We start from the raw sequence: 20604 nt of genomic DNA, 5'->3' as shown, positions 1-20604 counted from the left end.
TATACTATATGGTAATGTGAATCTACAGAGACAAAGAGCAGCCAAAAAAGAAAACAGTTTAATACAACAAACTATAAATATATACTTGATTTCCATTCTTACCTCACTTTTCTTAATTGACATAAAATTAAAGAGTGTACTAAAATTATATAACTAGTATATAACACAATATACTGTTAGGTAACATATACAGATATAATACATAGAATGGAATGACAAGGGAACAAGGAAATAGACCTCTATAGGAAGAACATTTCTATGTATCACTAGAATTAACTTAATATAAACAAGGAAGTAGATTTTTATGAGATATAATAAGTTCTAATGCTTCCATTAATAATTTTTAAAATATAGCAAAAAATGAAAGAAACTTGAATGTTTCATTTTAAACATTAGTAAAGGAGGAAGAAAAATGACATGAGAACTATATAAAACAGTAAAATAATAGATTTAAATCCAATTACAGCAATAATGGTAAATATTAAAGGAATGAAATATCAAAACGCAGAAACTGCAAGAGCAGATTTAAGAAAATGATCCAACTAAGGCTGTTTCCAGGAATTATATTTCAGATTTAAAAATACATATAGTTTCAAAGTAAATACGTGGAAAGGACTATGTCATACAAACAAAACCCATAAGAAAGATGCAGTGCCTGTACACATACCAGACAAAATACACTTTAGAACAGAAAATATTACTGGAGAGAGAACATTTTATAATAAAAACAAAGAGGCCAATCTATCAGGAAAATTTAACAATTAAACATATATGGAGCTAACAAAGTTCTGGAAAAGGTCAGTTTTCATTCCAATCCCAAAGAAAGGAAATGCCAAAGAATGACCAAACTACTACACAGTTGGACTCGTCTCACATCCAGCAAAGTAATGCTCAAAATTCTCCAAGCCAGGCTTTAACAGTATGTGAAGCATGAACTTCCAGATGTTCAAGCTGTATTTAGAAAAGGCAGAGGAACCAGATATCAAATTGCCAATATCTGCTGGATCATCAAAAAAGCAAGAGAGTTCCAGAAAAACATCTATTTCTGCTTTATTGACTATGCCAAAGCCTTTGACTGTGTGGATCACAACAAACTGTGAAAAATTCTGAAAGAGATGGGAATACCAGACCACCTGACCTGCCTCCTGAGAAATCTGTATGCAGGTCAAGAAGCAACAGTTAGAACCAGACATAGAACAACGGGCTGGTTCCAAATCGGGAAAGGAGTACGTCAAGGCTGTACAATTTCACACTGCTTATTAAACGTATATGCAGAGTACATCATGAGAAATGCTGTACTGGATGAAGCACAAGCTGGAATAAAGACTGCCGGGAGAAATATTAATAACCTCAGATATGCAAATGACACCACCCTTATAGCAGAAAACGAAGAAGAATGAAAGAGCCTCTTGATGAAAGTCAAAGAGGAGAGTGAAAAACCTGGCTTAAAACTTAACACTCAAAAAACTAAGATCATGGCATCTAATCCCATCACTTCATAGCAAATAGATGGGGAAACAGTGACAGACTATCTTTGGAGGTTCCAAAATCACTGCAGATCGTGACTGCAGCCATGAAATTAAAAGATACTTGCTCCTTGGAAAAAAAGTTATGACCAACCTAGACAGCATATCAAAAAGCAGAGACATTACTTTGCCAACAAAGGTCTGTCTAGTCAAAGCTATGGTTTTTCCAGTAGTCATGTACAGATGTGAGAGTTGGACTATAAAGAAAGCTGAGCACTGAAGAACTGATGTTTTTGAACTGTGATGTTGCAGAAGACTCTTAAGAGTCCCTTGGACTGCAAGAAGATCCAACCAGTCCATCCTAAAGGAAATCAGTCCTGATTACTCATTGGAAGGACTGATGCTGAAGCTGAAACTCCAATACTTTGGCCACCTGATGTGAAGAACTGACTCACTGGAAAAGACCCTGATGCTGGGAAAGATAGAAGGTGGAAGAAGGGATGACAGAGGATGAGATGGTTGGATGGCATCACTGACTCAATGGACATGAGTTTAAGTAAACTCCGGGAGTTGGTGATGGACAGGGAGGCCTGATGTGCTGCAGTCCATGGGGTCACAAAGAATCGGACATGACTGAGTGACTGAAATGAATAAAGTTCTATATACATAAAGCAAAACCTGAAAGATTTAAATGGAGCAACAGACAATTCAAAATAATAATTTGAGAGTTCAAGAGTCCATTTTCAATAGTGGGTAACCAACTACACAAAAGATTAAATAAATGGAAAATTTAAACACTAATCAATTAGACCTAATTGACACTCCACACAGCAACAGCAAAACACTCATTTTTCTCAAGTGCACATGAAACATTATCCAGTACAGATTACATGATAGGCCCTAAAACAGCCTTCAGTGAATGTAAAAGAACTGAGATCATGAAAGGTAAGTGCTCCAACACAAAGAGAGTGAAACTAGGTATCAGTAGCAGAAAAATTTTGAGAAATTGACATAAGGAAAAACTTTTAAATGCACTTATATAGCAAATGAATCAAGTAAAAATCATGAGAATAAAATATTTAAGATAAATTAAAATAAAGACATATCATATTACAGAATGCAGCTAAACCAGTGGTTAATGTGAAGTTTATAATTATAAACTCCAACATTAAAAAAAGTGAAAGAATCTCAAAACAACAGCCTAACTTGCCAGAGTTCAGTTCAGTTCAGTTCAGCTCAGTCGCTCAGTCGTGTCCGACTATTTGCGACCCCATGAATCGCAGCACACCAGGCCTCCTTGTCCATCACCACTTCCCAGAGTTCACTCAAACTCACGTCCATCGAGTCAGTGATGCCATCCAGCCATCTCATCCTCTGTCGTCCCCTTCTCCTCCTGCCCCCAATCCCTCCCAGCATCAGGGTCTTTTCCAATGAGTCAACTCTTCCCATGAGGTGGCCAAAGTACTGGAGTTTCAGCTTTAGCATCAGTCCTTCCAATGAACACCCAGGACTGATCTCCTTTAGAGTGGACTGGTTGGATTTCCTTGCAGTCAAGGGACTCTCTCAAGTAAGACATTGGAAAAATGAAAGCAAATTAAACCCAAAGCAAAAAGAATAAAAATAAATACATAAAAATTAGAGTATAAATGAGAGATCAGAATAGAAAGGAAGAAAAAAATAAGTTGGTTCTTTGAAAAAAAATTTTAATTACAAAGCTTTAGCTAGATTAAAAACAACAAAAAAGAAAATATTTAAATTACTGAAAGATGGTGCATTTCTACTGATGCTAAAAAAATTTTTTTAATGTTTTAAAGGGGATAAAATTCTGTATCAATATATTAGATAATCTACATTAAGTGGACACATTCCTAGATGGACACAAACTTTTAAAATGAAAATAGGGAGAAACACCCCCAAATCCAAAAAGACCTGTAATAATTCGAGTTTGAATTAGTTTAAAAACTCTAAAAAGATAAGCACAGGCCCAGATCACTTCACTGTTGTATACTACCAAGCATTTAAGTAAAAATTACTATGAATTAATTCTTCACAAAGACTTTTAAAATAACAGAAGAGGTAAAGCTTCCTAAGACATTCTGAGGCCAGAATTACTCTAATATCAAAACCAGACAAAGCCATTTTTATGAACACTGTTCTAACACCCATTGTCAGAACACTATGGGTATCTATTAATAAAACATATATTATGTTTTCATAAAACATAAAAACAATTCTCAACACACTAGCAAGTTGAACCCAACAGCATATAAAAAGAACTATACATCATGAAGAAAAGTTTGAACCAAGACTAAAAGATTATTTTCCCAAAGTCAATTAACATAATATACCAAATCAATAATATACCTTGGAAAAGCTTGGTTTTCATTCCAATCCCAAAGAAAGGCAATGTCTAAGAATGTTCAAAATACCACAAAATTATGTTCATTTCACATGCTAGCAAAGTAATGCTCAAAATCCTTCAAGCAAGGCTTCAACAGTACATGAATCGACGACTTTCAGATGTACAAGTTGTATTTAGAAAAGGCAGAGGAACCAGAGATTAAATTCCCGACATGTTGGATCATGCAAAAAGCAACAAAACTCAAGAAAAACATCTACTTCTGCTTCATTGACTAAGCTAAAGCCTTTAACTATGTGGATCACAACAAACTGTGGAAAATCTTCAAGAGATGGGGATACCAGACCACCTTTCCTGCCTCCTGAGAAGCCTGCATGCAAGTAAAGAAGCAACAGTTAGAACCAGACATAGAACAAATGAACTGGTTCAAAATTGGGAAAGGAGTACATCAAGGCTGTATATTGTCACCCTGCTTATGTAACTTCTGTGCAGAGTATATCATGTGAAGTGCCAGGCTGGATGAAGCACAAGCTGGAATCAAGATTGCTAGGAGAAATATCAATAACCTCAGATATGCAGATGACACCACCTTAATGGAAGAAAGCAAAGAGGAACTAAGCACCTCCTAATGAAGGTGAATGAAAAGCTGGCTTAAGACTCAACATTCAAAAAACTAAGATCATGGCATCTAGTCCCATCACTTCATGGCAAATAGATAGGGAAACAATGGAAACAGTGGCAGACTTTATTTTCTTGGGCTCTAAAATCACTGCAGATAGTGACTGAAGCCATGAAATTAAAAGAGGCTTGCTCCTTGGAAGAAAAGCTATGACAAACCTACACAGCATAATAAAAAGCAGAGACATCACTGTGCCAACAAAGGTCTATCTAGTCAAAGCTATGGTTTTTCCAGTAGTCATGTACAGATGTGAGAGTTCGACCATAATGAAGGCTGAGCTCCCAAGAATTGACGCTTTCAAACGGTGGTGCTGGAGAAGACTCTTGAGAGTTCCATGAACAGCAAGGAGATCAAACCAATCAATCCTAAAGGAAATCAGTCCTGAATATTCACTGGAAGGACTGATTGTGAAGCTCCAATGAGTCAATGGACATGAGTTTGCACAAATTCTAGGAGATAGTGAAGGACAGGGAAATCTGGTGTGCTGCAGTCCATGGAGTCTCAGAGTCGGACATGACTGAGCAACTGAACAACAACTCCATCAATAAGGTAAATGATAAAATACACATGCTCGTTTCAATATATGCCAAAACAGAACTGCAGCCCACCAGGCTCCTCTGTCCATGGGACTCTCCAGGCAGGAATACTAAAGTGGGTTGCCACTTCCTTCTCCAGGGGATCTTCCTGACCCAGGAATTGAACCCAGCTCTCCCACGTTGCAGGCAGATGCTTTATCGACTAAGCTACTAGGAAGCCCCTGACAAAAACAGATACACCTTTACTATAAAAGCCAAGTATGAACAGAACTTTCCCAAACTAATAGGGAATCTATGGATTAAAAAAATTTGAAAAATGGTTAAAGACTGAATACTTACTCTCCCCCAAAATAAAGAAAAATAAAGGGACATCTATTTTGCCACTTTTATTCAACATTATGCTAGAGGTTCTAGCTTGGTCAATTAGAAGAAAAAAAAATATTCAAAGGAATACATATTGGGAAGAAATCAAACTATTTATACATACCATGATCTCATATATAGAAAATCCCAAGAAATCCCACCCTCAAAATATAACTAGCAGAATAATTGAGTTCAAATTATTTCCCAGCACAAGGTCAATATATTTAAAAAAATATTATTTCTGTACATTACTAGTGAACAGTCTGAAAAAAATAGTTTATAATAGCATCAAAGATAAAGAATTTAAAAGAACTGCAAAACTTATGCTCTGAAAACTAAAACATCACAAGAAATTAGAAGATACATAAATGAGTAATAAATACATGAAAAGATGGTCAACATCACTAACCACTAGAGAAAGCACATCAAAACTATGAGATAACATTCAACAGCAGCTGCTGCTGCTGCTGCTAAGTTGCTTCAGTCGTGTCCGACTCTGTGCGACCCCACAGATGGCAGCCCACCAGGCTCCTCTGTCCGTGGGATTCTCCAGGCAAGAACACTGGAGTGGGTTGCCATTTCCTTCTCCAATGCATGAAAGTGAAAAGTGAAAGTGAAGTCGCTCAGTTGTGTCCGACTCCTAGCATCAACAGCAGCTAGTACACCACAAATTACATGTTACATTTATATGAAATTCCCAGACTTAAAACTACTACATACAGATACAGAAAATAGTAGTTTCTTAGGGCTGCAGGATTTGGGGTGAAATAGGAGATGACTGCTAATGAATATGGGATTTCTTTTTGGAGTAATGAAAATGTTCTCAAACTGATGTAGCAATGGTAGTATGACAGAATATACTAAAATTTTTTAAAAACTTAAAAGAAATTTTGGTAAAAAGTTTATGGACAAAGTAGCATATCTTTATTTAAATGGGAACCTGTTTTTTATAGCTGTATATGAAGATGCAATTTCATGAAAAGTGTTACTCCCTTTTCAAAAAATAAAATATTATGGTAACTGTCACTGGCAAATGTTACCATCTCAAGAATCATTAAGCTGAATTATTGCAATTCTTCAAAATCAGCATCCTAGGTTAACTATTAGTCTTTTTCTGTAGCAAAAGATTTTTCCTGATGTAATTGAGTTGATTTCCTGTACTTCAAAAGGTAGATGGCAGTATATAAAGAATAAATAATGCTGATTTTAAGATAATCTTTTGGTTTTGGTAGAAGGCTAAATGATTTCAAGAACAGTTCTTCACTGGCTTTGTCAAAGTAATTTTTCTTTACTGTTTTTCACCAGCCGTAAGTAACATAAACCTTTGCCTGGAGATTGTAAGTGGCATGATGTGCAAGATTGACAAATATGACAATATATATGTAAATCCAGCTTTAAATATTGCATCTGAAATACAATAAGGATAACCACTTTCACAGTAGCTACAAAACACCAAATATCCACATTGAAAGCCATGTGGATATTCTGTTTTTAATTCCTTTGCATGGAACCCACAAAGTACGTATAAACTTCAAGTTGTTAAGAATTCCCACGTTAGATGGGCAACTTGGTTGTAACGTCAGTTTATATTTTATAGCACCACTAACTCCTCACTCACATTCATAAGTCTCCGGAACTTAAAATCCACTCATGGCCATTAATTTAGACCACAGTAACTAGAGCATGTATGGATGTGAGAGTTGGACTGTGAAGAAAGCTGAGCACCGAAGAATGGATGCTTTTGAACTGTGGTGTTGGAGAAGACTCTTGAGAGTCCCTTGGACTGCAAGGAGATCCAACCAGTCCATTCTGAAGATCAGCCCTGGGTGTTCTTTGGAAGGAATGAGGCTTAAGCTGAAACTCCTGTGGAGTTTCATCAACCTCATGCGAAGAGTTGATGCATTGGAAAAGACTCTGATGCTGGGAGGGATTCAGGGCAGGAGGAAAAGGGGACGACAGAGGATGAGATGGCTGGATGGCATCACCAACTCGATGGACGTGAGTTTGTGTGAACTCTGGGAGATGGTGAGGGACAGGGAGGCCTGGCGTGCTGCGATTCATGGGGTCACAAAGAGTCGGACACGACTGAGCGACTGAACTGAACTATAGTACAGTGTTCTGGTATAAGGAAGGCTCTCCTTATTGACCCTCCTCAACTCTATGTATGCTTGATACACAGTGGATTAGGCATTGTCAGGGATTTTTAAGTCAATTGTAGAGCCAGACACTAAGATAAAGCCTTTAGGAGTAGGTCTTAAAATTTAATGACTGATGGAAAAACCAGATATCTTCCCACATATTCCATGAAGAAGTTACACCATACACTTGCCTTTTAAGCAAATGCATCTGTGCAGTGCAACAGCCTAAACTGCCATATATGGTGGTGCTGGCTTTGACTTCACATGAGTTGGAGAAAGCCCTGGGAATTGGTGATGGACAGGGAACACTAGCGTGCTGCAGTCCATGAAGTCACAAAGAGTTGGACACAACTGAGCGATTGAACTGAACTGAAATGAACATAGTAGGCAATAGTTTCTTTAAATATTAGCCATACTATTTTAATTTGAAAATACCAACTACACTGAGAAATAATTATTACTCTGCATTCAGAGGCTTGCCTTTAGTATCTAAGTAGAACTAACATTTAGAGAATTTCACATATAAAAGGATCAAAGGACTTCTACAATTTTTACCTTTAATATTATTGATGGTGTTTATATCATTTTATATCTGAAGATGATTTGGCTCATTATTTAATGCATTACTCTAGTTGAAACTAAAGATATGAAAATGTTTGCATTTCTTTAGTTTAGGTAGTTGTACTGCATTAAGAAGTCAAAAAGGGTCAAGAGATTTATTCAGAGGCAAGAAAAGGAAGCAAAATTAGACTTTCATATAATATATGGATATTTGCAAACTACTCAGTCATTCATTCATTCCACAAATAGTCACTGAGTTCCTACCAGGCACTGTGTTAGGAAGTGAAAATATAATGATGAGAAAAATCAGACACAGCCTCTGTTTTTCAGACTCTCATGCTCCAACGGAAGAGGAGGAGACACTCATAGTTGAAATAAGCTTCAGACCCTCCACTATACTTGATACATCATAACAAAAAGAAGATGTGGCTGGTCTTATAATTCCTTGTGCCTCTAGTACTTCTAATAGTGTCTATCACATGGTCAAAGTTCAATGCATACTGGATAGAGGAATGAATATAGAAATATTAAGCTTCATGGAGAGATAAAGCCTGAAAAACTGAATTTTGGAATAAGTGCATGTGATTGCCTCTAGGCAAATTGCCTACAGAGGATATAACCACCCCTCAAAAAATGGAAGCTGAGTGTAAAAATGTTGAGGAATTCTAACTTTAATAGATGGATTCAGTTCAGTTCAGTCACTCAGTCGTGTTCGACTCTTTGCAACCCCATGAACCACAGCACACCAGGCCTCCCTGTCCATCACCAACTCCCGAAGTCCACCCAAACCCATGTCTATTGAGTCGGTGATGCCATCCAACCATCTCATCTTCTGCTGTCCCCTTCTCCTCCTGCCCTCAATCTTTCCCAGCATCAGGGTCTTTTCAAATGAGTCAGCTCTTTGCATCAGGTGGCCAAAGTATTGGAGTTTCAGCTTTAACATCAGTCCTTCCAATGATTATTCAGGACTGATTTCCTTTAGGATAGACTAGTTGGATCTCCTTGCAGTCCAAGGGACTCTCAAGAGTCTTCTCCAACACTAGAGTTAAAAAGTATCAATTCTTTGGCGCTCAGCTTTAAGATCCAACTCTCACATCCATACATGACCACTGGGAAAAACATAGCTTTGACTAGACAGACCTTTGTTGGCAAAGTAATGTCTCTGTTTTTCAATATGCTGTGTAGGTTGGTAATAACTTTCCTTCCAAGGAGTAAGCATATTTTAATTTCATGGCTGCAATCACCATCTGCAGTGATTTTAAAGCCCAAAAAAATAAAGTCAGCCACTGTTTCCACTGTTTGCCATGAAGTGATTGGACGGGATGCCATGATCTTAGTTTTCTGAAAGTTGAGCTTTAAGCCAACATTTTCACTCTCCTTTCACTTTCATCAAGAGGCTCTTTCGTTCTTCTTCATTTTCTGCCATAAGAGTGGTGTCACTGCATGTCTGACGTTACTGATATTTCTCCCAGAAATCTTGATTCCAGCTTGTGCTTCCTCCAGCCCAGCGTTTCTCATGATGTAATATATAAGTTAAATAAGCATATAAGTTAAATAAGCATATAAGTTAAATAAGCAGGGTGACAGTATACAGCCTTGACGTACTCCTTTTCCTATTTGGAACCAGTCTGTTGTTCCATGTCCAGTTCTAACTGTTGCTTCCTGACCTGCATACAGGTTTCTCAAGAGGCAGTTCAGGTGGTCTGGTATTCCCATCTCTTTCAGAATTTACCAGTTTATTGTGATCCACACAGTCAAAGGCTCTGGCATAATCAATAAATCAGAAATAGATGTTTTTTCTGGAACTCTCTAGCTTTTTCGATGATCCAGCAGATGTTGGCAATTTGATCTCTGGTTCCTCTGCCTTTTCTAAAACCAGCTTGAACATCAGGAAGTTCACGGTTCATGTATTGCTGAAGCCTGGTTTGGAGAATTTTGAGCATTACTTTACTAGCATGTGAGAAGAGTGCAATTGTGCAGTAGTTTGAGCATTCTTTGGCATTGTCTTTCTTTGCAATTGGAATGAAAACTGACCTTTTATAGTCCTGTGGCCACTGCTGAGTTTTCCAAATTTGCTGGTATATTGAGTGCAGCACTTTCACAGCATCATCTTTCAGGATTTGAAATAGCTCAGCTGGAATTCCATCACCTCCACTAGCTATGTTCGTAGTGCTACTTTCTAAGGCCCACTTGACTTCACATTCCAGGATGTCTGGCTCTAGGTCAGTGATCACACCATTGTGATTATATGGGTTGTGAAGATCTTTTTTGTGCAGTTCTTCTGTGTATTCTTGCCATCTCTTCTTAATATCTTCTGCTGTTAGGTCCATACCACTTCTGTCCTTTATCAAGCCCATCTTTGCGTGAAATGTTCCCTTGATATCTCTAATTTTCTTGAAGAGATCTCTAGTTGTTCCCATTCTGTTGTTTTCCTCTATTTCTTTGCATTGATCGCTGAGGAAGGCCTTCTTATCTCTTCTTGCTATTCTTTGGAACTGTGCATTCAGATGCTTATATCTTTCCTTTTCTCCTTTGCTTTTTGCTTCTCTTCTTTTCACAGCTATTTGTAAGGCCTCCAAACAGCCATTTTGCTTTTTTGCATTTCTTTTCCATGGGGATGGTCTTGATCCCTGTCTCCTGTACAATGTCACGAACCTGCGTCCATAGTTCATCAGGCACTCTATCTATCAGATCTAGGCCCTTAAATCCATTTCTCACTTCCACTGTATAATCATAAGGGATTTGATTTAGGTCATGCCTGAATGGTCTAGTGGTTTTCCCTACTTTCTTCAATTTCAGTCTGAATTTGGCAATAAGGAGTTCATGATCTGAGCCTCAGTCAGCCTCTGGTCTTGTTTTTGCTGACTGTATAGAGCTTCTCCATCTTTGGCTGCAAAGAGTATAATCAGTCTGATTTTGGTGTGGACCGTCTGGTGATATTCATGTGTAGAGTCTTCTCTTGTGTTGTTGGAAGAGGGTGTTGTCTATGACCAATGTGTTCTCTTGACAGAATTCTATTAGCCTTTGCCCTGCTTCATTCTGTAGTCCACGGCCAAATTTGCCTGTTACTCGGGTGTTTCTTGACTTCCTACTTTTGCATTCCAGTCCCCTATAATGAAAAGGACATCTTTTTTGGGTGTTAGTTATAGAAGGTCTTGTAGGTGTTCATAGAACTATTCAACTTCAGCTTCTTCAGCATTACTGGTGCAGAGAAGGAGAAAAAAATGTATGGAGAACCACCACTACCATTTTATCAACTGACAGAAGTCAGACAATTTTGATTAAGTTCAACAGATCAATCATTCTATATGTTCAGGAGTAGGAAACGATTTAGAAATACTTACAAGCACCAGTAACTTTCATCAAGTAAGTTCTAGTTCTCCAAGTTCTTGATCTGTCTCTCCACACATCCTATCGTCCATGTTTACAAGACCGGAGCTTGTCAGTTCACATTAGAATCAACTTGAGACTTATAGATGTATGGATTTATGCCCAGAGAGTCTGATTTAATTTTTCTTGAATAGAGTACCTGTGACTGATAATCACTTTCTTGGGGGCATGCTGCTGCTGCTGCTGCTAAGTTGCTTCAGTTGTGTCCGACTCTGTGCAACCCCATAGACGACAGCCCACCAGGCTCCTCCATCCCTGGGATTCTCCAGGCAAGAACACTGGAGTGGGTTGCCATTTCCTTCTCCAATGCATGAAAGTGAAAAGTGAAAATGAAGTTGCTCAGTCGTGTCTCACCCTTAGCAACCCCATGGACTGCAGCCTATCAGGCTTCTCCACCCATGGGATTTTCCAGGCAAGAGTACTGGAGTGGGGTGCCACTGCCTTCTCCATCTTGGGGGCATATTCTTGAATATTCTCTTCTAGGTGGGTATTAACAATAATTACAGCAGTTTCTAGTCACTCGGTTTATAATGATATTTTTTAAATTTCTGTATTATTAATTATATGTGACACAATCATAGGTTGTTAAAACAAAGCAATAATGAAACTAATTTATGCAATTAGAAAACATTAATTATAAGAAAAAATTTCATTCTTGCCATTCCAAAAATCCACTTTCTTAAAATTAAACTACTGTCATACTTCCTTCCAATCACTTATCTTCCTTTGCTGAGCTAATGAAAATGGTATTCTTTTGATGTTCAACTTTCAGTTCATGTATCAGGTTAGTGTTCTTATTGATTATATCAACATACTGCTATTCCCAAAACATTCAAATTGCAAGTTTAACCTTATGTTTGTTATTTTCTTTATGTTGCTGTTGCTGCTGCTGCTAAGTCGCTTCAGTCATGTCCGACTCTGTGCGACCCCATAGACGGCAGCCCACCAGGCTCCCCCGTCCCTGGGATTCTCCAGGCAAGAACACTGGAGTGGGTTGCCATTTCCTTCTCCAATGCATTAAAGTGAAAAGTGAAAGTTAAGTCGCTCAGTCATGTCTGACTCTTAGTGACCCCATGGACTGCAGCCCACCAGGCTCCTCTGTCCATGGGATTTTCCAGGCAAGAGTACTGGAGTGGAGTTCTTTATGTTACTCTGATTTCAATTATTTTTTCCATCATATTGCCCTGACAACAATATTGTATTTTACCTTTATTTGCCATAAATTTTTTTTAATTTTATTTTATTTTTAAACTCAATTTTTAAAACATTGAACACAATGAGAATTAACTTGCAAATGTAATGTGATTTGAAGTATCTGACATATTTGTCTTCTCTCCCAATATCTCCCTTAAATCCTTGCTATAGTCTCACATATAGCACCATCCAGGGTTTACACTGTTTTAAAAATATCTTTGTACCTCTCTGTTAAAATACATATGCCTTTGAGAAGGACACAGCCCTTAAGCTGTAGCAGTTATTAGTCCTTGTTATGAGGAGTAATTTGTCAACTGTCACCTTAGAAAGTGGAGTGCAAGCCTCACAGTCTATCATAGAAGAGGTAAAGTTTAATGAGAGAGCAAGGCTTTTAGAGATATAAAAGTAAAAAATGTTACTGCCAAAAGAGAGCACAATGATGCCATCCTCAAATCAAGGAGCCTGCATCACCAGAGGCCCTGGTAGTCCTAGGATGTCTAAAGAAGAGACAAATATAGGGGGGAAAAAATGTGGCACAAAATGACCTGAGACAGCAGAGATGAGATATGTAAATTTTGTCTACATTCCAGTTGTCCTTAGTTTAAAATTCTCCTTTAGATAACACTGATAGCTAAATGATAAAGAATCTAGCATGGAAAAATGACTGAACACTCTTTTGCTTTCATTGTAAAGCCACTCCATGAGAAGAGTCAGTACACTGAGGTAGAATGAATAGATTTGAGTCACATAGGCCTGGGTTTAACCATACCAGCACAGATATTAAATGCTTATGTGAACTTAAACAAGTTATTAAACTTTGTTGTCTTATATGAAAAGTCAGAAGATTGAATGTAAAACAACTGAAGCATATTTAATGCTCAATAAAAGGTGGCTTATTTAAAATTTACAGCAAGGTATGTATTCTGAATTAAAAACAAAGCTTTACCATCTCATATGTAAAGTGTAAAAGACAACATGAACTCTAAGGATATATAAACCAATTCTTATAAGACTGCATATAAGGGTGGGTATGTACTGTCTTACATTGGCAATAATAACATGAATATTGCTACATATATTCAGTAGTAGATATGAGTGTTGATTCCTTAGATAGAATATGGGACTTCCTTTAGAATTTTTAAACAGAAACCGTGTTTATTAATTGCCCCATTCTTCCATGTTTCCTAAAAAACAATGGAAAGTGTTTCATTAAACACCCTTAAATGTCTCAATGTCTACATGGAATTTTATGAAATGAGGTATAAAATGCCTCTCATCTAAAAACACACGAGTACAACTGCAGAGAATGTCATTTAAAATTTTGACTATTTTTTTACTTGCAGGTAACTTGACTAAATATAAACCTTGTACCACATAGTACTGTATCATATTTACTGACTAAAATGCAGTTATCTCTACCTTTATTTTTATTGCTTGTAGTCACATATGTATTTTCTACACACCTTATTTCTTTTTAAATCCAGCAATATTCGGTTCTGAAATATACTGAAATCATTTCTTCATAAAATATGCTTTAATTTTCTAATAATTTTGTTTTATTAGATACAGTGATAAAATTATCTGAAACACTTTATAGAAAGTAGACTTTACTGGAATGAATCAGTACAAGGTAAAAACCATCTGGAGACAGTCTCTGCCATATATTAATTATGCTCCCCACCTAAATTGGAGTTACCAAAAATAAACTTAAAAACACAGGAATTTATTTCACCCTCTACAGACACGAGATCCTTTGTTTGGGCCACTCTGTATTTTGCCATTTTTTTCTAAGAAGAGTCAAGTTAAGTGAAACCGATCTATTCAGTAAAAACATTGAGAAGCCCCAGGAAGTGGGCCAAGTATCCTCACAATTTTAATTCAGAAACATAACATTTGGTAAACTTGCTTCATTTCATAAAAGGTCAAACATCTGCCAACATCTGTTTATAGCAGCAGTCTGTGGTGTGCCATTATCTAGAATCTAGCTAATGGGGGATATTAGCTCACTACTATGTTATCTGCTTTAAGAAGAAATGTGGTTGTAGCTTCTTCTGCATCCTAGAATTTAATGCATCAGCCACAGGATTTGTTGTTCTCACATTTAATTTTAGCAAAAATCACAAGTAATGGGCAAGAAGAGAGAAAAATGTTAAGGTAAGAAAAAAATCAGTATCTTAATATGCAGTACTGTTATATGCAATTCATAATAAAAGTAGTAAAGGTTTCAGTGATTTTCAAAAATCAATATTTTACATCTTCAGATTAAATTTCCCCATATCATCTTTTTGATTCAGTTATTCTTGATCTCGATCTTTTCAAGCTGTAATTTGTACAGGAATAACAGCAATGCTAGCATTACCAGCAGCTATTGCTTCTGTGAAAAGAAATGGCAAAATTCTTTCTTAAGAGTAACTTGCCTGCTTTTTACATTATTCAAGAACTCAAAATAGGAGAATGCTTTATAAATATAGGAGACAAGCTGTGCAGTCCAGAGGTTAAGGCCCTTGACATAGAAATAAAAATCTTTAAAAAAAAAAAAAAAAACCTTCACCTTCAAATATCATTTTTATAATATAAGCCAGTGAAGAGTACATTAGAATATGCCACTCAATCAAGTTGTGAGGTTTTGAAAGGCTAGGATTCAATAGGATACTGTATCTTATACTAAGTAGATAACACTTTTAATCATTTCCCATGACAGAATTGTACAGACAAGGGAGAAAAAAAATGCTATTTAAATGGGAATTTTTGGAAATAGAATAAGTGGTATTAAGATACATTTGTATTTCAGATCCTAATGTAGCAATTGTTTAAGAAATGCATCTAGTTTTGGCAGAAACCAACACAATTCTGTAAAGCAATTATCTTTCAAATAAAAAGAGTAAATTGAAAATTGAAAAAAAAATTTTTTAATGTCTAAGTATTTTGTGTTCAGCTGAGTAGGATAAGAACATTTAACCTTTTTTATTTGTTGTTCAGTTTTATTTATAACTCTTAAGAAAAAGATACTGTTTTTTAGTATTCATAATGATAAACTGTTTTATCTTATCAAAACTTCATTTTTCCAGTTATCTCAAATCCTACCACTTCTCATAATGGTCATTTTCATTTGGATACATGACTTACAGATTAGAAAATAGTTCTATAAAACAACGCCAAGACAGCTTAAGAATATGTAGACATATATTATATGTGCACATATATGTGCATATATAGCACATTATATTTCAATGAGATGATAAAAGGAGGGCATATTAAGAAACAAAAGCTTTTCAAAGAGGTTGGGAATAATCTTTCAGTTAATAATGCATTCAGATTAATAGACATATAAAGATGAGTACACAAAGGTTTTCAATCTTTAAAGAATTTAGAGTACTTTTACCACAAAATATATAAGTAAGGTACTACGGGAAAAAAGAAAAAAGCATGAAAATATAAGTAGGAAAATAACTGTAAAGCCATTTGGATCATATGCAGTTAAGTGAAGGAAAAAAAAAAAATCTGTGTGAAGTTGGGGAGGTAAGAATGTCCAAAACAGAGTTTAAGACTGAAGATCTGTCACCTAGGATAAGGTGACATTTTCATTATTAAAAAGCAATCACATTAGTTTAATAAGGAGTTCCAAATAACCAAGGAAAAGCTGTACATTATATTTTTAAGAAATTGAATTTACAGAGATGTAGTATTTAATGTCCTCATCCCAGATGGTGCAACAGACCAAACACACAATCTTAAAATTTGTCTACTCTACTGGGATCCACATTTCATAATATTATGCCAACACTATGCAAGATGACAATGTAACCGAGCAGGATGCAATGAGTCCTTCCAGAATAAACCCCACACCCATGTCCTCTACCTTTCTTTTGCTACAGAAAAACTTTAGTCAAAGAATAAATTTAATAAGAGAAATGAATTAATACAGAAAGAAAACAGTCAAGCAAGACAAAATAATAATAGTTCAGCCATCAAACAAAGCCAAGGACTTTCAGTTCTTCCTCAAATACTTTAATATTCTGAGTGAGCCATGTCCTTTGAGCTGTCTTGCAGACACTAAAACCCCCACCAGGTGGAAGAAGTTAACTATATGCTGCCCATATGCACATAGAACCCAGACCAGCTGAAACCAGAAGGTTGATGATGCTGACTCCAATCACCTTACCAACCAATCAGAAGAATGTCCGTGACCACGTCCTGCTCCGTAAACACTGTCAGACTCCTCACTGCCCTCTAGCGGAGGAAGGACAGTTCTGATGGCATTAGCCTGCTTGGGGGCCCCCCTTTGCCTGGCAAAACAATAAAGCTAACTGTCTCCACATGTCTGTTTGGTATTAGTGAACAGAGGCTGTGTTTTGGCAACAACAATCCCCAAGGAAATCCCTAAAAACTGAGTTTAAAAGCCAACCACTAAATGAAAATCAAGTGGATCCATTAATGAAAAAGAACGGATGCTTTCTAGTCCTACCCCCAGAATCATATAATAAATAATAGTCTGTAGCCAAAAGACTTAGCAATATTCAAAACCAAATTACCTTTTGAGTGATATTAAGAAAAAAAAAAAAAAAAACCACCTACACCTATTGATCACAGAGTCAGATTCAACCACCAGAGTTTTTTTTCCCTTTGATTTTATTTTGCACTTTAAATTAAAACGTGAAATCTTCACTAAGTAACCACTTAAACAAGTGGTTTTACATACTAGAAGAATCTCCAAAGGCTGATTAAAGCCTAACTACAGAAGCCAAGTTACCCTCATACTCACTAGGGGAGGAGAAAGAAGCACAAACACCTTAACTTCAACCTTAGTCACACTTAGTGTCTTTTCTCAGGTCATTTACTCAAAACCAGAAAAAGATAGTAGAAGGACATGGGGCTTCCCCGATGACTCAGTGGGTAAAGAACCTTCCTACAATGCAGGAGACATGGAAGAGGATGCAGCTTCGATCCCTGAGTCAGGAAGATCCCCTGGAGAAGAAAATGGCAACCCACTCCAGTGTTCTTGCCTGGAAAGTCCCACGGACAGAGGAGCTTGGTGGGTTACGGACCAGGTTACAGTTCATGGAGTCACAAAAAGTTGGGCATGACTGAGCAACTAACCATAGCACCTGAAATTATGACATCCCACAAGAACATATGAATTATTGTATCATAACATACAAAAGTATTCATTAAGGAATAATAATTATTGAGTAATCCTATTGCTCTTGCTTCTTCCATTCTTTTGTAGAGTGTATTTTAACTTTGCTTCTTTCTGAACCTCTCTCCAGGTACCTCACTTCAAAGCATGGTAGACTAGTTAGGGAATAAGGAAGAGAATGGTGAAGAAAAAACAAAGGAGAGGAAGGAAACAAAAGGGGATCACAATGATCAATTAGGAATATATGCTACAGCAAGATGTTTTAAGTTTGTTCTTTTATAATAAAATACAACTAAATTGAGTCAATAATTTTGTTATTGTTGCTTTTGCTTCATTTTTGTTGTTGCTGTTGTTGTTACTGGTTGATGGGTTTTTACTTCTTTAGCTAACTGGCCTGTTAACCACTCCTGCCCTTCATGGAGTCTACTCACCCTCTGTGATTTTCAAAGTGTGATCCTCAGACCAGCAGTATCACTATTACCTGGGAACTTGTAAGAAATGCAAATGCTCAGGCCCTACTCCAGGCTTAAACAGAGACTTTAGGGGTTTTGTATCGTGATCTGGTTTCAACAATCTCTCCGGGAGACTGATACATGCTGAGTTTTCAGAAGCACTCTTTTATACATCTATTTTTCTAAAACACATTTCTTACTATGCTCATATTCCTCTGCTTAAAATACTTCAACATTTTCTATTTTATCTTCAAAACACAATCCAGGCTCCTTCTAACATAAAACCCATTGTGTGGCCTGATTCATATACTTCTTCTCTACCCTCACCTCAAATCAACACAGCATGCCAGCCACACTGAAATTCATTTACTTCCTCTTGTTACCTATGCATATTGCTGTTTGATTATTGGATAACCCTACGTATTCTTTTAGATTCAGAACATTTCTAGCTACTTTCCCCTCAGTGATCACCTTCTGCATTCACTTGTCCCGCAGTCATCCACCACAATGTTTACCCAACAACATGTATTTAGGCATTTTCTCTTCATTGTATTCTCTTATCACTCTATGCATGTACCTGTAGCACTTTGCTTTTCTAGACATGTTAAATTTGTCTCTTTTGAAGGGAAGCAGAATACATCAGCCTAAAATATGCCATTTGGCATACTGATTATTCTGATTTAAGTCACTTGAGAAACAAGAAGGACAGTCCAGACACCCAAACATTATCCCTTGGAAAGCAGGAAATAAAATCTGTCATGTGAAAAGTAACCTGCACCGTATCAGGAAGGTGGGGAGCATCTCTAACACCAGAAACAGGCAATTTAGAGTCAAGAAGACTGTACAAATAAACCTTGTTAACTTGACTAATTTACAATTGCAAACTCAACTTCTGTCTTGTCAGTCTTCACAGATGTATTGTTTGTCTAAAAGATCTAAGTTAAGAGTCTGCTGCTTTGATCACTTGACTCTCATTTTTATGGGGTCCCTATGCATACAAAATTAGTATGGAACTATTATTATGCAAGTATCAATATGTAACTGTTCATCTATTTTATGTCAATTTACTTACTGGACCAGCCAAAGAAGCTAGAAGGCAAGAAGGGAAAATTTTCCCTCCCTAACTCTTTCAGATAGAAAAATATTAGAGGAAATGAAATTTAACTAATGATGTTCTTCTCATTCTTGCATCCCATCTGCCTGTCACATGTAGGGTTAAAAACTGCTTCCATTAATGAACTATAGCTACAACATTTCAGTGATTAAACATCACATATTGTATAATCTGAACTTTCCACAACAATTATGAACAAGAAGGAAATGAGCTTTTAGTTTAATCCCACACAAGTCAACAAACAAGCAACTAAAGATATGCTTGCAAAAAAAAAAATGGATGTTTTGGATTAAAAATAATGGAAGCAACCACTTCTAAACTGTATTCTGAATTGCAATTATGTAAAGGGCCAAGAATAAAGTAGGATCAGGAAACCACAGTTGTAAGCAGGTTCAGAAGTTGTGGCTAAAGGTTTTTGCTAATCTCACCTCTACTGGACAAAGATAAGAACCTAAACTAGAACAACACAGGACATGGGAACTGAGAACTCTGAACAAAACAGGGATAGTAAAAAGCAACACACTGAAAGAAAGGACTGAAAAAATATGTTACAGCCAAGAAAAACTTAACCTTGTCTGTCTCATCTTGGACTTACAGTGAATAGTCTCGAGGTATTTAACAACAGGCTTCATTCATGTACATTTATAGGGTGAGAGTACAGTATCAATGTTGTCAGGAAAGCCGCAATGCAAAAAACTAATGAAAAGTAATCAAAACTCACAGTTTTAGTTCCAACATGTCAGGAGTTTGGAAGTTATCATGGAAAATCCGAAAGCCAGCACTCTTCTTAGATCCATCAGAGATCTGAGGTCACAGGGCAAACTGCTGCCTTGAAAGCTGAAGAAACAGGTGTCTATAAAGAATCACAGCTGAGGTCGGTTTAACAGCTGGAACTTGTATGGACCCTTAAGTAATAATTGACTAATAGAGGCTGAGTGTGGATTAAAGATTAAAAATTCCTGGGGACCTACTCTTAGGGGAGCCCCCATACTTTCATGGCTGGATCATTAGAAAAGCAAAAGAATTCCAGAAATTATCTACTTCCACTTCATTGACTATGCTAAAGCCTTTAACTGTGTGGATCACAACAAACTGGAGTTACCTTCACGAAACTCCAGTTCTTAGGTGAGGATTGGAGAAAACTTCACTCGTGCTTCAGACAGTCTTATATTAAAACAGGCTCAGAGCATTATCCATCAAAGAGACCTGACTCAA

General features: G+C 36.8%; 1 protein-coding gene across 2 annotated transcripts in view; it reads right to left on the bottom strand.

Moving 5' to 3' along the window:
- XIRP2 (xin actin binding repeat containing 2) overlaps window positions 1-20256 on the bottom strand; it is a 693360-nt gene extending 673104 nt beyond the window's left edge. For both annotated transcript variants that reach the window (XM_086355933.1, XM_086355934.1), the window contains exon 1: window positions 20111-20256. In XM_086355933.1, the coding sequence (XP_086212059.1) occupies window positions 20111-20127 (17 nt within the window). In that variant the 5' untranslated portion in view covers window positions 20128-20256. The remainder of the gene's footprint in view (window positions 1-20110) is intronic.
- Between the last annotated feature and the right edge of the window lie 348 nt (window positions 20257-20604).

Source organism: Bos grunniens, chromosome 2 (assembly GCF_055505025.1).
Source record: "Bos grunniens cultivar Pamir isolate PY7600 chromosome 2, Bosgru_T2T1.0, whole genome shotgun sequence".
NCBI lineage: Eukaryota > Metazoa > Chordata > Mammalia > Artiodactyla > Bovidae > Bos > Bos grunniens.
This window is presented reverse-complemented; position numbering and strand designations above follow the sequence as displayed.